Source organism: Chiloscyllium plagiosum, unplaced genomic scaffold (assembly GCF_037043375.1).
Source record: "Chiloscyllium plagiosum isolate Xiang-an unplaced genomic scaffold, Cpla_swu_hap1 HiC_scaffold_19, whole genome shotgun sequence".
In the NCBI taxonomy this organism is placed as follows: Eukaryota; Metazoa; Chordata; class Chondrichthyes; order Orectolobiformes; family Hemiscylliidae; genus Chiloscyllium; species Chiloscyllium plagiosum.
In genome coordinates, this window is record NW_028270157.1 from 56,804,543 (window position 1) to 56,821,095 (window position 16,553).

The following is a 16,553-nucleotide window of genomic DNA, read 5'->3' on the forward strand; positions in this document are numbered from 1 at the left end:
CATGCACAGGCTGCAGTGGATATACTTGCTGGGAAACATTAACTCTTTCTCTACAAATGCTGCACAGCTTGAGCATCTGCAGCATTTTGTTTACATTTCAGATTTTCAACATTTGCAGATTCTTGCTTTTGAACTAATATGCTTAAGTTGTGTGATATGACCAGCATTTATTAATTATGGTGGACAGTCAATACTGTAGTTATTCAAAATAAGGAGATCTTGGTAGATAGGTGATATAAAAGCTTCTATTTGAATCCAAGCATGTAAATTGTTTAGATTAACAAGCAATCTCAAAGCAGTATAACTCTCACTGTGATAATACATAAAATATTGCTGACATTTCAAGCTTTTGTAGGGTCCAGGGATTTTCAATTATCTGGCTTGGTGAGAAAATTTAGCTTTAATTTAATTTAGAATATGTTATCAATATGATTATATTAACATTGCATTTATCTTAAAGATTCACTTCAAGATTCAAATCATTCAGAATTACTGGTGGAGCTCCTGAGGAACCATCATCAAACCCTTATTTATGCATACCTGCATTGGTGTGGCTTAAATACAATACAGTAAGCCACAGAGCAAACAGTCATATCCTCAAGCAAATGTCTTCATTTAACAACCTAGATTTTCTTGGATTTCAAATTAATGTGGGATTACCCACCATGGATTGATGACTATGGTAAAAAGAATGCTTATAAATGAAAATCTGAGGCATTTTGTTTCAAGGTTCCAAGCTGTGGTTTGAATATGTGCAGCATATGACAGGAAATCTAGGAGGCAGATGGTTTAGGGAGGTTACAAGTTGCTCAGTCTCAAAAGTGCTGAGATTACATATATACGAAGTGTGTCACCAACGACCTACTGAATGCAAGTTCTAGCTCAACTGACAAATAGATCATGTTTTTCTATTTCACTACATCATTACTTTATTTATTTACTTTTGACAATATATCTCAAATGCAACTCGCATCTCAAAAGCTGTCCAGAAACTTGACTAAGTTAAAAATCACACAACACCAGGTTATAGTCCAACAGGTTTAACTGGAAGCACTAGCTTTCGGAGTGCTGCTCCTTCATCAGGTGGCAGAAACTGGACTTCCTCTGAGAATGTTTCAGCATCACTCCAAATGCATGCTTTAGTTATATTCAAATCAATAAATAATTCCTTCCTTCTACTAATGCAACTTATTCTTTTGTAACCCAGCTTTCTCCACCTTTTGCATATCTACCACTTCAGTCACTTCAGTCAGTATATTGCTCATATCCAAATTTACTTCCTTTATTAAAACACTTTCAACACTGATGATCATCCATAATCCATTAAATATCATTCAGACTAACATTTGTTGTCCATTCATTGCACTCTCTCTTAATATTTCCTTTAATAAAAATGCAGAAGTACAAACACAGGTATCAAACAGCAGCAGCCCCAGACTCTCTTCAAAATCATTCCAGGTTCTGACTCATCACATGCTATCCCAAAGTACAGTCATAGATAAAAATCACCAGGTTATAGTCTAACAGGTTTATTTGGAAGCGCTACCAAATAAACCTGTTGGACTAAAACCTGGTGCTGTGTGATTTTTAACTTTGTACACCTCAGTCCAACACTGGCACCTCCAAATCATGACTACAGTCAGAGATATACAATATGGAAACAGACCCTTTGGTCCAACACGTCCATGCTGATCAGGTATCCTATACAAATCTAGTCCCATTTGCCAGCATTGGCCCATATCCCTCTAGACCCTTCCTATTCATATACCCATCCAGATGCCTTTTAAATGTTGTAACCTTACCAGACTCCACCAGAAGCCTCCACCACTTCCTCTGGCAGCTCATTCCATACATGCACCACCTTCTACATAAAAAAAGTCGCCCCTTGGGTTCCATTTAAATCATTCCCCTCTCACCTTAAGCTTACGCCATCTAGTTTTGGGCTCCTCCATCCCGGGGAAAGACCTTGCCTATTTACCTTTCCATGCTCTTCATGATTTTACAAATCTTTAAGGCAATCCCTCAGTCTCTGACTCTCCAGGGAAAAAGCCCTAGCCTATTTAACCTCTCCCTACAGTTCAAATCCTCCAACAACTGCAACATCCTCGTAAATCTTTTCTGAAGCCTTTCAAGTTTCACAACATCTTTCCGATAGGAGGGGAACCAGAACTGCATGCAATACTCCAAAAGTGGCTGAACCAATGCCTTATACAACTACATGACCTCTCAACTCCTATACTCAATGCTCTGACTAATAATGGCATGCACACTAACTGTCTTCTTCACTATCCTATCTACCTGCAACTCCACTTTCAAGAAATTATGAACCTGCACTCCTAGGTCTCTTTGTTCCGCAACACCCCCCAGAACCTTACCATTAAGTGTATAAGTCCTACCTGATTTGCCTTTCCAAAATGCAGCATGTCATTTGAATCTAAATAAAACTCTGCCACTCTTTAGTTCTTTTGCCCATCTGATCAAGATTCTGTTGTATTCTGAGATAACCTTCTTCACTGTTGATTACACCTCCAATTTTAGTGCCATCTTCAAACTTACTAACTATATCTCCTGTGTTCACATCCAAATCATTTATATAAATGGCAAAAAAAAGTGGACCAGCACTGATCCTTGTGGCACACCGCAGGCCACAGGCCTCCAGTCTGAAAAGTAACTGTCCACACCATTCTGCGTTTTCTACCTTCGAGCTAGTTCTGTATCCAAATAGCTAGTTCTCCCTGTATGATCAGAGGCCAATCATCACTGTAATTGGCCACTCATGAGGAAATCCTCAAGTCTGATTAATCTAATAACCTTCAGCTACTTTTCTTCCGTCTAATGCCAAGAGTGATTCTAATGGAGCATAAACCAACCTACAGCACAATTTAGATTTTGGTTGATTGGTGTCTGGCATTGCACATTGCAAGATAAATGATCATTTGAAAAGATAAATTATCATTTCAAAAGACAAATCCAACAACCTCACCATGACCTGTACCAGCACAACAATCAAGTCTTCCCACTGCATGTCTCTCTAAATTTCTGTTATCACTGTATTCCAATCATGGATACAATGCTGAAGGGAGGGTTGGTGGTTGGGGAAACAAAAAAAAGAGAAAAAAATGTTGTAATTGAAAATTATCAATTTTTAAAAATAAATTTAAGTTAATCACTATTTAAGTATTATATTAGTAAAATAAATAGTTATTCCAATTCAAAGTTTGGGTGAAGATTTGTAGCTCGGGTGCTCGTTGTTGTGGTTCTGTTCGCCGAGCTGGAAATTTTTGTTGCAAACGTTTCGTCCCCTGTCTAGGTGACATCCTCAGTGCTTGGGAGCCTCCTGTGAAGCGCTTCTGTGGTGTTTCCTCCGGCATTTATAGTGGCCTGACCCTGCCACTTCCGGTTGTCAGTTTCAGCTGTCTGCTGTGGACAGCTGAAACTGACAACCGGAAGCAGCAGGGACAGGCCACTATAAATGCTGGAGGAAACACCACAGAAGCGCTTCACAGGAGGCTCCCAAGCACTGAGGATGTCACCTAGACAGGGGACGAAACGTTTACCACAAAAAATTCCAGCTCGGCGAACAGAACAACAGTTATTCCAATTGTTAAGTGTTCATATAGAATTACCCAAACACAAAGCCAAAATGATAAAGTATGCCAGGCATAATGAAGTAAAGTACCGTTCTGATAGGTATTCCAAGGTTCAGGGCTCATGTTCCACTCCAGGACACCAACACAAAAAAAATGAAAGCGCAGTGCAATACGCAGTGCATAGGAGTGCTGAGGTGTCAGACATGCCTTCTTTTGGATGAAACATTTAACAGTGGGCCCTCCCCTCTCTCAGGTGAATGTAAAATATCCCATGGAACTATTTTGAAATGGAGGAGAATAATCCCTGGTTCCCTGGCCAACATTTATCCTTTACTCAACATTACAAAAGAAAAATCCTGGTCATGATCAAATTGCTGTTTGTTGGGAATTTTCTGCACACAAATTGGCTGCCAGGTTTCCTACATTAAAGTGATGACATTTTCAAAATACTTCACTGTCTGTGAAACATTTTTGGAATATTTGGTGGTCAAGGAAGGTACACAAGTACAATTCTTATGCTTCACAGAGGGATTTTTCCTATTTTCAGTATTGCTTCCGAAGGACAATAATCCATTGTGCAGTCAATATAGTTAAAACAAAAGAAAATGTACATGTAATCAGGATTTTTCATAAAACCACTAGCTTAGAGGAGTACATCCTGTGCTTTGGTTTTGGATGACAGTTAGGATGACAGTTAGAATCCATATCTAATTACTTTTTTATTGAACATAAGCATTCCTAAATATTAATATAGGTACTTCCGTTTAAATAAATGAACACTTGGAGCGCGATGAGTGATAAAGCTATTGTCATCTGAAAACTTTTAGCACTAGCAGCGAGTTTCCCCTAACAGAATAGTGGCATAAAGATCAATGTTCAACTTCCTTTTCATAACCACAAGATATAATATTTCTTAACATGCAAGAACACAATTATGCCATACTACACTATAAAATGCACAAAGTACATCAAATGGTTTCAAGATTATATATCAGTGGTCAGAAAAAGGAACTGAAAACACCACATTTTGTGTCAATTGCTAACCACAGTAAAAATAATTCTCAGACATGAAAAGCAGTACCTTTAAAACAGTGTGTGCGCGCGCCTGGATTATTAAATGCTGTTAATTCAATTTACACTGTAAACTCATTTATGTTACCTGATAATTTAGAGTATCATTTTCTAACAAATCAACATATTGCCTGTAGAAAAGTCCATATTAAAACATGTTGAATGTGCTGATATGACTTCCTGTTCAATCAAAAGGTAGCCAATCACAAAGGTTCTACAAAAAAAACTCTTCATAGGCAATGAAGGGGCAAGGAACTGTATTTCTGGAAGGGGAAAAAAAGCAAAGTTATTCCCTTTCTAACCACGTTTCCTGAATAATAAATTAACACAAACATTATCTTGGAATGCATATAATTTAACAAGTGTATAATAAGCCATCTCCTAGAGTGTTTCTTTTGAAAACCATTTTTTATAAAAAAACAGTAAGCATTTCAACTTCAAAACCTGTATTACTACAACATTTGGCTAATAACTGAAACCATAAGTATAGGCAATAGTTCCCAACCTTTAGGAGTGGCAGCAATAAGAACAGGATGGTCAAGAACAAGGTCCTGTGCTACAATCTCATGTAATCAGGTGATGCATCCCAAAAGCTTTCTTTCAAAGGAACTATGCTAATTTAAATTGTAAATTCAAAGAAAATAGGTACACAAATACAGCCTTGCATAGAACATTAGTGGTCACTATGTACCTGAAACTGCTCGTGATCCACTTTCACTTCCAGAAATCAACAGGAGTTCAAATAACACAACCTGCAGTGGTTAGTTGAGTTTACTGTCATTCCTACACTCTCTACCTGCTCCCTTAGTTTGTCTATGGAGATTCCCTCGTTAAGTACTCCAATTTTTACTTTCAATGTGCAAGACAGGATAAACAAATTCTTATCAAATCACTGTTCTGCTGACTTTAAAATATCAGGTAAGGTTTTGCAGCACAAACTGCTTGTTACGTTTAAACACAGACCTGAGATGTCAAACTAGAATAGAAGGCAGGATCGTGCAGTCTGGTGCTTCATGTGGTTCATCAGTGTCTCATTTGCAATTTCAGTTTTCTGGTTTAATCAGATTAATATGAAAATTCTCTTTAGAAAACTTACATCAAGAAAAGTCGAGCTTTTTTATTTAAATAAAAAAAATTAAACATTATGCTGCATTTTAATTTCAAATGACTAAAGCAAAACATTGTGTTTTAAGCAAACATCCAGGTGTATAATTATACTATAGTTATTCTTTAAGCCTTTGCTCCAAGAAACAGGCTTTACAGTTGCAACCGTGATTGTTTCTAATTTACCTCCGAGAGCAAATCCTCCTGATGCGCTGTTAGAGGAAAGAAAAATCACAAGAATCAACAGGCAAAAAAATTGAGTTGGTTCTACTTAGCTTAAATTATAATGTTTTCAATGCGGTTTATATTTTTGCTCTCGATGCATTCACAATAACTACATGCATTGAATTTATGCAAATTTTGCATTCTACCAGAAACACTGGAATGTGCCAAGTATTTGGTTAAGAAATTCCAAACCTTTTTGCAACAGCGAGTAGTTTAATCTTCAGCATTTTGTTTCAAAAGAGACTCTGAAATAAAAAGATCTATTGGTGACCCCTGCGATAAATTCTGCTTTATTTAAACAGGCATTTCAGAGCATCATCCTCTATAAGAGGATCTGTGACTTGCACAAATAGTGAAAGTATACTTAATTCCTTAATTAAATCAGATTGAAGAACTAATACTGAGCAGTGCAGAACCTGAACCAGAAGTTGGAATGTTTAAATTTAGTATCAAATCACAAAAATATTGAAATAGCAGGAAAGAACTTTGGGATTGAGAAAACGCTAAAGGAGTGTGTAAAATGCATCATTTTTGTAAAGATATTTTAAAACATTTTTCCAATAACAATTAAATCTGAAGGTATAAAATTCAATGGCTGGAGATAATTGCCAGTGCCAGAGCATTTGAATATATTTACGACTTGCCACATTGTTAGAATGTACTTCAATCTTTCACTTAATTCAGTTCAAATTCTTTGAACTTCATATTTATCATTGAAGTCAGCAACTTCACATGTTCCACCGTCATGACAAATCTTCTTCCTGGTTTCCACATTTATCAGCAGTCAAGGTGATGACAATTGTTATTTTTTCTGCAAAATCTGGGCCACTGATCTAGATCATTCTGAAACTCCCTGACACTTGACAATACTCAAATTCACTCCAGTGTGTGCCTGATGGGTCAAGGCAGCAACATTTTAAGAGCATTAGGGATGGACAATAAATGCTGGCCTAACCAGCAAAGCTTGCATTGTGTACATTAATTTTTAAAACGTTCAGCAACATCTACACATCTGTCTAAGCACTATTCCCAGTGCTTATTTTGGCCAGGTATTTTTGTGTCAGAAGCAAAAGAGCAGCTTCTATCTCCAAGCCACTCCATTCAAAACATCAGTTCAACTAAAAACCAAGTGATATCTTATAACTTTCTCCCCTAATGTTTTCTCTCCTAAGCCAATTTATTTTTCCATTGTTAAATTTTACCACTAATGCCCAAAGTTCATTAGGTTGTTGTCGCTTCATGGATTAGGGAAAAAAATGTTATTAAAAGCTTTCTGGAAGTTTGTATCATTGGAATTCCAAACATTCATTAGGGATTATCAGTTTCTTAAGTAAGACAAGGTGGATCAGTCATAATCTGCTTCTGAAACCAAGTTAGGCTGCTCCACTCATTTCATTTATTACTGAATGATTAATCATTCAACAGACATTTCAGCTTTTTACAAAACAAAATCACCCTCACTGAAAATAAACATCATATTTTGACTATTATCTCCAATCTAGTATTTGAATATTTTGCTTGCAAACCTACTTAACACTCTTGGTCTACAGCACCAAACTCTAGGGATTTATTAATTATGAGATTGTAATAAAGCTTAAAAGTACATACAGTCCTTGCATTTATTTGTTGAATGTGGCTAATACTCCTTCAGTGTTTTAGCTACCTTGTCATCGATTCAATCCCATTTCCATCCTACATGAGGCGACTGACTGTGTGGAGTTTGCACGTTCTCCCCGTGTCTGCGTGGGTTTCCTCCGGGTGCTCCGGTTTCCTCCCACAGTCCAAAAGATGTGCAGGGTCAGGTGAATTGGCCATGCTAAATTGCCTGTAGTGTTAGGTAAGGGGTAAATGTAGGGGTATGGGTGGGTTTCGCTTCGGCGGGTCGGTGTGGACTTGTTGGGCCGAAGGGCCTGTTTCCACACTGTAATGTAATCTAATCTAATCTAAATGAATCTCAAATCCTGTTCAGTCACCCATTTTTGTTATACTAGTTTAATATTTTACTCCTGTGCACCTTCAAAGCTTTGTTTATTCTTCCCAATGACAAATTCACTTTGGAGGTGAGTGAAGTCAAACAGTCCAGAATCATTTTGCATTGTTACTGTCTCATGTTCAAAAGCCATCAAAAATATTTCTTTATAGAATTATGACAACAAAATGCAAAGTCAGAATATTTCCACATGTATAGCTTTCGGTGAATGCTAGAAAACAAATTCAGAGCTTAAGACATAAAAGTCTCCACTTATAAATGGAAAGTAAAATGATAAATTGTTTTATGTACTTATACCTATTTGAATTTAGGAATGCACCCAAAACAATGCATTGGTGAAACATTTAAACTGTAAATACATATGTACAATAGAAATTACAGAAAATCTATTGCAGCCATTTAGTTTTAAAACTCAACTTCAGTTGAGTTTTGGCAAAACCAAATATTAAAACAAAAAGTAAACAAACTTTTAGAAAAATCACCAATTTCTTCAATAAGAAATGAATTGACATGCCCCAGTGATGTAATGTCACAACTAAGTGTACAAGCTGTACAATAATTTAACTCTGCAATTAAATTGTCACAGATGATTTATCAATTGGGAGATGCTGCACTGAGAAACAAAACTTAGCTAAGTAGTTTTAATATCTTACTGTAAATTTCTCTCTATAAATAGAACTGGTAAATGAGGAAAGATGAATTCCACTTAGGACATTTTGCAACACCAAAATTATATTCAAATAATTTTTGCCCACTAAGTGCATATTTCATACAGATGACAGAATAGCAGGCATAATGTTACAATGGGCTGCACCGCACAAATCACCGACAGCGGATTCCGTTTTTCTGTGACTGAATATTGACATAAAATCTGAGAAGGATGTTGCACGGTTTGCTAATAGAGCTTTCAAGGGGTGTGAAGGAAAGCATGCAAAACAGAATTGCAGCAAAAGAAAGCAGCAAAACAAAAAGCGAAATCACTTAAGCGAATACACTTAAGACAGCTGATCAAGAGACAGACATATCAATGCAAGATAAATGGCTGAATGCGAACGGGGTTCAGTAGAAAATCTTATTTGATTGCTGATTGTTTCCCTGGTTTAGGGAAGTCCAAAAAAACAGCAAGTCAACTATGAAGACAGTAAAAGTCACTTTAACAAGATAGGATGATTGACATTTACACCATGGGACCTTTGAATACAATTTAAGTTGTAATGCTACAGTACAATGTGATAAAATTCACATTTAGAAAATGTACATTAAGAAAACAATTATATTTGATCTAAAACCAAACTATATATTGAAAAATACATAGTTTCAGGATTCCATTTCAAATTAACCAAAACTTCAATTTTGAGACTTCTGATCTGAGGAAATGTATAATATTCTCAGCATACGATTGCTTATAATAAATCTAAGTCCGATAAAATGGTTCACATCTATCTTAAACATGTCATGTTTACATTAGGTAAAGCAACTATGATAAAGTAGATTTTGTGACTGTTAGCTACCTGAAAAGCTTTACTTTCCATACATAGCAAAGCCTATTTTGACATAGTGACACAGCTAAAAGTATAGTCTCTCCTCCAGCCCCACCGACCTTCAAAGTTGCCCAATCCTCTGCAACCTTTCAAATGCCAACTTTAGTAAAAACGCACACACTGAAAACAAGCAAAATCAAACTGAAATCAAGAGACAGCAGCAACTTTTATTTGCATAATTAATGTAATAATACACCTAAGGTACTTCACGGGAACATCATGAAACAAAAACAAATAAGACTATACCAAGAGGTACAGAGGTGTAAGGAATGTTACATCCTCAGGCCAAAGCAGCTGGTGCATCTATTAAAATTAGGTATGTGTACAAAGCCAAAACTGGAAGGACACAGAGGTCTTGGACAGCCGGAATTGAGGAAGAGGGGGTGAGGGAGAGGTGTTCAGAAGTAAGGAGTTGGGCCATTGCTTAACTTGGAGCCAATGCCAGTCAGCATGTGCAGAGATGTCCTGTGAAAGACCTGCTGTGCCTCCAAACACAAAGCAGAATTTTAGATGACACAAAGTTTATGGAGGGTACAATATGACAGACTGATCAGAAGTGCATTCATACCGTTAAATGAGCACTCCATCAGGTAAGCAGAGGCAGGAGTTGAGATTCTGGAAAAGCACAGCAGGTTTGAGGAGCAGGAAAATCGATGTTTCGGGCAAAAGCCCTTCATCAGGATTCCTGATGAGGGGCTTTTGCCCGAAGTGTCGATTTTCCTGCTCCTCGGATGCTGCCTGACCTGCTGCGCTTTTCCAGCACCACTCTAATCTTGACTCTGATTTCTAGCATCTGCAGTCCTCACTTTTGCCTGAGCCAGGATTGGAGTCAGGTGATGTTATGAAAACAGGGTTTTAGTAATATAGGTCAGAAACTCATTTACAGTGTCTAATATGACAACAAGCCGCCTGCTGACAGTCTGGTTCAGCTGCTGTTGGTACAGAGGAATGGAGTCTGGTAAGGCAAAGTTGAGAGCCAAAGACAATCCATAGTGGGAACTCAAGACAATCCTTTCCACCTATCCAAAAATCCTTGGAAAGAATTCAAGCAGTCTGACAACTTAATGACAGTGGAAGGGGTTAAGAGAGATGGTGCTAAGGTACAGCTTGGTGTCATCAGTAGCATAGATGTGGAACTTGGCATCATACTTTTGAATGGGGTTATAAAGGGGCAGCTCATAGATGAGATATGGAGGAATGGTAGGTTGCACAAGTACATTAAAAATGAGAATGTGGATGTGGGAAGAAAAAGCATTGGAACCTGCAATGAAAAACAGAAACTGGCAAGTGTAGTCCTATTCAGCTGAATAAAGCTGGACTGGCACAGGTAGAATATAGTACAGTTAGCTGTGACACACATTGAAAAAAGACAAAGTATGAGAGCCTACTTTTGTCACTCTCAGTTTCTTATCAAAGTCACAAAGAGTATTTAAGTATTTTCCTTATCAACTCCCCTTCTCCTCAACGTGGCTAATTAAAGGTTCTCTTTCTCATCCACACTCGAAGATATTCAGGGGAAGAAAAAGAAAAGAAAAACAAAATTAGCAAAAGTCTCCGTCAACACATGGCAAGCGTTGTGAATGAAAAATAACTGTATTCCTTCTACCAAGGAACGTGAAAATCTAGGCACCCATTACAGCAGAGAGTATGCCTGAAAGTTCCCCTCAAGTGACTTCTTTTAATTTCATTTCACTGCCCCCCAGCATGTAATTACTCCCCAATCTCCAAATGTGTTTAATCTAATTGCTAAATTTCTTTGTGACATCCCTATATGTAATACACAAGGAAAGCTATTGACATTTTGAACAAGTAATGGGTGGCATGTTACAGAGATTATGTTGTTAAGGATGAAGGGGACAAAGACTTTAGAGGAATTTGAAGTCAAGAGTTGAAGATTTTAAATTAACATATTAGCAATGTGGAGGATGCAAGTTATAAGACAGCAGGCTACATGAAGATACTTCAAAGCAGCTAGGTTTTGGAAAAGTTGAGCTCGAGGATTGTGATAATTCAACAGGTTAGGGAGCACCAGAACCAATTAATGTTTTGAGTGTGAACCCCTTAAAAAGAGAGAGAGATTTAGGGAGAGAATCCCAGAGCACGATCATTTTCAGCTGCAATGAATTTCTCTTTTTGTAAAATTAGGTGTGAAGCTTTCTAATGTTTCAAGCATTTGGCTCCATTCGCAATCTTTTTAGAAACCCATACCTAGCCCACAGCAAAATATGTACTTGGTTTCAGCTGACTGTGGCAGTAGTATTTACACGACATAAGCAGTTCAATAATGACCATACCGAACAACAAAAAGATTTTAAAAACCCAATGATTTTAATGGCATCATCATTCCAGGGTGCTCAGTAACAAGATGGGGTCAGCACTTCACTGGATCAGTTATATTGACACTGGCAGCAAAAGCAAGGCTTGGTTGGACCTTCAAAGTATATTTACAGGTTCAAGTTAGCAATGTCTTGAAACATTCATCAACCCAGGATAGCTACAGTAATAAGCACATCCAAGGTCAACAGCATTCACTGTTTTGATTGGGGCCTTTGGTACAGTATTCACTGTCCAAGTATAAGTATTCCTGAGTACTGTGAATGTCATGTTCACAATCAGCAGTTGCAAATATTACTTCAATATAAAATCACAAGGAACAGGAACAGGGGTATGCAGTTTGGCACCTCTGTTTTATCATGACTCATCCAACTGTGGCCTTAAGTCCACTTGCCTGGCTGTGCTTCACTATCCTTGGCACATTTTAGATCAACCACCCCATCCTTGCAAACTACAAGAAAATAAGCAATCCTGAGGAACCAGCATCACTTCCAAGTTCTCTTCCTCATCACATATCATCCTGACTTGGATACAGACCACCATTCTTTCACTGCTGATGGGTCAAATTCAAAAATTTCCTGCCCTAACACTATCGTGGGAATATCACAACAAAGTTTGTTGGACTTTGTTGCCCAGCACCAACTTCTCAAAGTGTAGTTATTTGATAGATGCAGCTTTACCAATGTTGCCAACATCCTACAATTACAAATATATGCAGGCTTAAATATTAAACTGTTTTATTCTTCAAATGCTGATGAACTTGCTATACATTAGTAACATTTTTGTTTAATGAGATGCATCCTAGCATATAAATTACTGAATTGCCTTCCACTGAACAGAACACTCTCCAGCCATGAATTGAAAATATCTTATCTTAGCAATCTTCAGGTTCTCTAATACCAAACTCCTTATCTTGAGTTCACCAATGGCTATTCTTTTATTCCTCAATTACTTCCCTTTACCTCTTTACCTTTAATAGGCATGCCATTTTTGCCCCATTCTCAAACTTTACAATGCTGGCAGGAATGAAAAGTCTCTTCCACCATTTACTTTATTCAATTTTACTGCTACCTTGTCAGTGGAGCGTTTCACTCTTTTTTCCAAGGGTATAGGGATTAAGTGGGAAAGTGGATGTGATCAAGTATCATCCACATTCCAACTAAATGCAGCAAGTTCCAGAGCTATATAACTGACTCCTATTTCTTCTTACTCATGATAGTTTTCTTCTTTCATATTCTAGAAAGCCAGAATGTACTCAAGTCTACAAGGGAGATAGAAACATACAAAGCAATCATGCAGCAGTGAGGAATGAAGGAGCAGCACACCAAAAGCTTGTGATCGCAAATAAACCTGTTGGACTATAACCTGATTTTGTGTGACTTCTGACTTTGTCCACCATCCAACATCAGCATTTCCACATCTTAACTGCTGGAGTAGGTTAAGAATTACGAGGAAGCAAGGAGGTAAAGACATTGACAAACCAAGGAACTATCCAGGCAGATGAACACAGCTAAGCAGAACCCCCTTGAACCTTCACCAATGTCACACAAAGTATATTCCAGGTAGGTAATGAACAAAATTCTAACGCTTTCCAGGAAATGGTCAAAATATGAGAGGGTACAGGAGGTTGTGGTCAATGAGCAGTCAAAGAGGTGACTGGAAGAATGGAAATGAAATACAGAGCGTGAGCTGAAACATGAGTGTCTTGTAGGATTGGTGAACTAGAGGACTAAATAAAGAGAAGACAAGATACATTCCGTGGGTATGTACAGTCCGAGGGGGAAGAGAGAGATTCGGTTCAAGTTCATCTCCTGATCATAAGCAAATTTGAATATTGTCATCCATGTGGGACTCTCCAAAATCCATGTCAGACTACACTCTTACTATGTATGGATGCAGAAATAATATTTATAGACATAGGTCACGTTTTACAACACTGTGCCAGACAATTAATGAAGCACCATATAGTCATTTGATAATTTTGCAAACTGCCAGAGTACAAAAAGCTTCAAGTTGTACATATTTTAAACCCTATACTTTATAATGACATCTTGCATTTTAAACAAACAAACTGTTTAAACAATACATTCATGAAAACATACAAAACACAAACTGCAAGATGTGGAAATACTCCCTTTTTGCTTCCAAGAACTTAAGAAGCAACCTATAAGACTGCTTTCCTGTTGACACAAACACAACCCAGGCGAAATGTAAACTAAAACTCTGTAGAACACACTTTAATGCCAACTTCCTTGGAATGTTAAAACTTTACCTATATAATATGTAGTGATTGGTTTATAGTTAATAAAATTTATTTTTTTTCGTGATAGTCAACAAACACACACTCCCTTGACATTCAGTGAACAACTAGAAGAATCCTTCTGTCAAAACACCAAGAGCTCCAACAGGAGTGCTCAAAATGATTCAATGGCTTTATGAGGATTTCAGTAAAAACACAAATCGTGCGGGGCGTCCGTGTTAAATACTTCCAGTTAAAGTTGCTTAGAAAATTGGGCAAAATAGTGTTGAGTGTGTCCCACTCCCACCCTCAGAGGTGCTCCTCCTTGCGTAGAGTAATTATGAAACTGAGCTGATGAATCAAGGCAGGGCTTTTCGCACCGATTCCAGGGAAACGGGAACACGGGCCAGGCCTGATGGCAGGCCCCGGGCTCCCTTCCGTATCAAGCCCCAGGACGTGTCGGGGGGTGGGTAGGAAACCGGTGGGCGATCCCGCTTCCCTATTCGGCGTTGATCTACGGGCAGGTAGCCCAGAGGGAGGGTGACAAGGGGCCCACCTCTCTCGGAGTGCGGGCTTTACTCACCAGGCATTTCCTCCCGAGGCAACTGAAGAGCGCTTCGTTCTCCTGCGGGGTCAGCAGCATTGAGCCGACATTGTTGGCCCGGGGCCGGTTGCTGCTCTGCTGGTTGGAAATCATTCTGGACTCTCACGGTCGGTCGCTCCCTCTCCGGCCTGTGTGTCGCCTCTCAGCTGCGGCGCATTGCGGACGGTCGAATGAGAGCAGGCGGGTCCTCTTCCAGGGCAGTGCGGTCCCGCGCGCGCGGGGGGGGGAGGGGGCGGGTTATTGGTGGTGGGTGGGGGACTGGGGCGCAGCCGCTGTCTGTCTCGCTCGCGCCCCAGTTCAAACTTGTTCCTCAACTTTCAGCCCAACGGAAACCAACATGGCTCCCGGAGTACGCCATCCGGTACACCCCGCCTCCTCCCTCCCCGGAGGAAAGCTGCAAAATGTAATTCCATCTCGACGCACCGCCCATCGCAAACGACGCCTTCCCCATCCCTCCGAAGCGGAGTTCGAGCCCGAGTCCCTCCGCCATTCGGGTTTGTCTTCGCCGCCCCGCTCGGAGCGAGGGAAAACTGCAAGGCATGGCGTCGGCGGTTCCGCACCCATTTGCGGGTGGCTCGACCTGCTTGACGCACCGGGGACAGATTTCATTCATTTCAAATGGGTGGACTTCCAGCGCTGAGCTAGCAGTGTACTTTTGTTAACTTGATAGCTCTTACAGAAAGATGTTTGGACGGTCACCGAAGCCGGAACCCGAATATTTCCAAAAGTCAGAAAGCAAAAAGGCGGTGGGGTGGCTCTGTTAATGAAGGGTGTCCTGCGCTCGAAAGAGCAAGATGTAAAATCGGCTTAGGTAGAAATAAGAAAGGTAAGAGTTTGTTATTTTGGAATAATTTACAAGTCAGTAGCATCACTAGGGAAGAGCATACATGAATAAATAAATGGCGTGCTCAAGTAACAATGAGTGATGTTCATGTATAAAATGGCTAAATTGACAGGGTAACCTAGAAAATAAGTACGTGGAATGTTTGTTTAAAGGACAATGTCATAGAACAGTAAAAAAGTTAAAAATCATACAACACCAAATTAGAGTCTAACAGGTTTATTTGGAAGTGCGAGCTTTTAGAGCACTGCTCTTTCGTCAGGTGACTAACTACTTGATGAAGGAGCAGCACTCCAAAAGCTTGTACTTGCAAATAAACCTGTTGGACTATAACTAGGTGTTGTGTGTTTTTTAACTTTGTACACCCTAGTCCAACACCAGCACCTCCACATCATTAGAATGGTATGTTTAAGAACTAAGCAGTAATTCTAGACCTGGTAATGTGCAATAAGACAGGATTAGTCAATAACTTAATCTAAAAGGATCCTCAAGGCAACAGTGTCATACATAGAATTTCGTGCACTTTAAGAGACAAAATTGTGGGGTTAAGACTAACATTTTAAATATAAAGTTACTAGATTCGACAGATTGTGAATCTTAGGAGTTTTCTACCTTTGAGAGCTGTGGATGCTCTTTTGTGAATTCACTTAAGGCTAGGATAGATAGACTTTGTCATTTGGCGAAACAAGGGATATGTGGAGCAAGAACGAAAATGGAGTTGGAGCCCAAGATCAGCCGCAATCATATTGAATAGGGGATCAGGATGAACATAATCTATTTCTGCTCCTATTTCTTGAGTTCTGATGGTCGACGTGCAGTAGCAGATATCGAAAAGGGTGGCACTGGAAAAGCACAGCAGGTCAGGCAGCATCTGAGGAGCAGGAGAGTCGATGTTTCAAGCATAAGCCCTTCATCATCATTCTTGGGAGGTGGGGGAATGGGGGCAGATGTTATGATCTGAACTTGTTGAACTTGATAGTTTGTATTTCTACAGCCTCCCAGAAAATGGAAACA

The 16,553-nt window shown here is 39.1% G+C and overlaps 1 protein-coding gene across 2 annotated transcripts in view; it reads right to left on the bottom strand.

Moving 5' to 3' along the window:
- The window catches only part of wasla (WASP like actin nucleation promoting factor a), a 79,713-nt gene extending 64,776 nt beyond the window's left edge, over positions 1-14,937 (bottom strand). For both annotated transcript variants that reach the window (XM_043709144.2, XM_043709143.2), the window contains exon 1: positions 14,678-14,937. In XM_043709144.2, the coding sequence (XP_043565079.2) occupies positions 14,678-14,791 (114 nt within the window). In that variant the 5' untranslated portion in view covers positions 14,792-14,937. The remainder of the gene's footprint in view (positions 1-14,677) is intronic.
- Between the last annotated feature and the right edge of the window lie 1,616 nt (positions 14,938-16,553).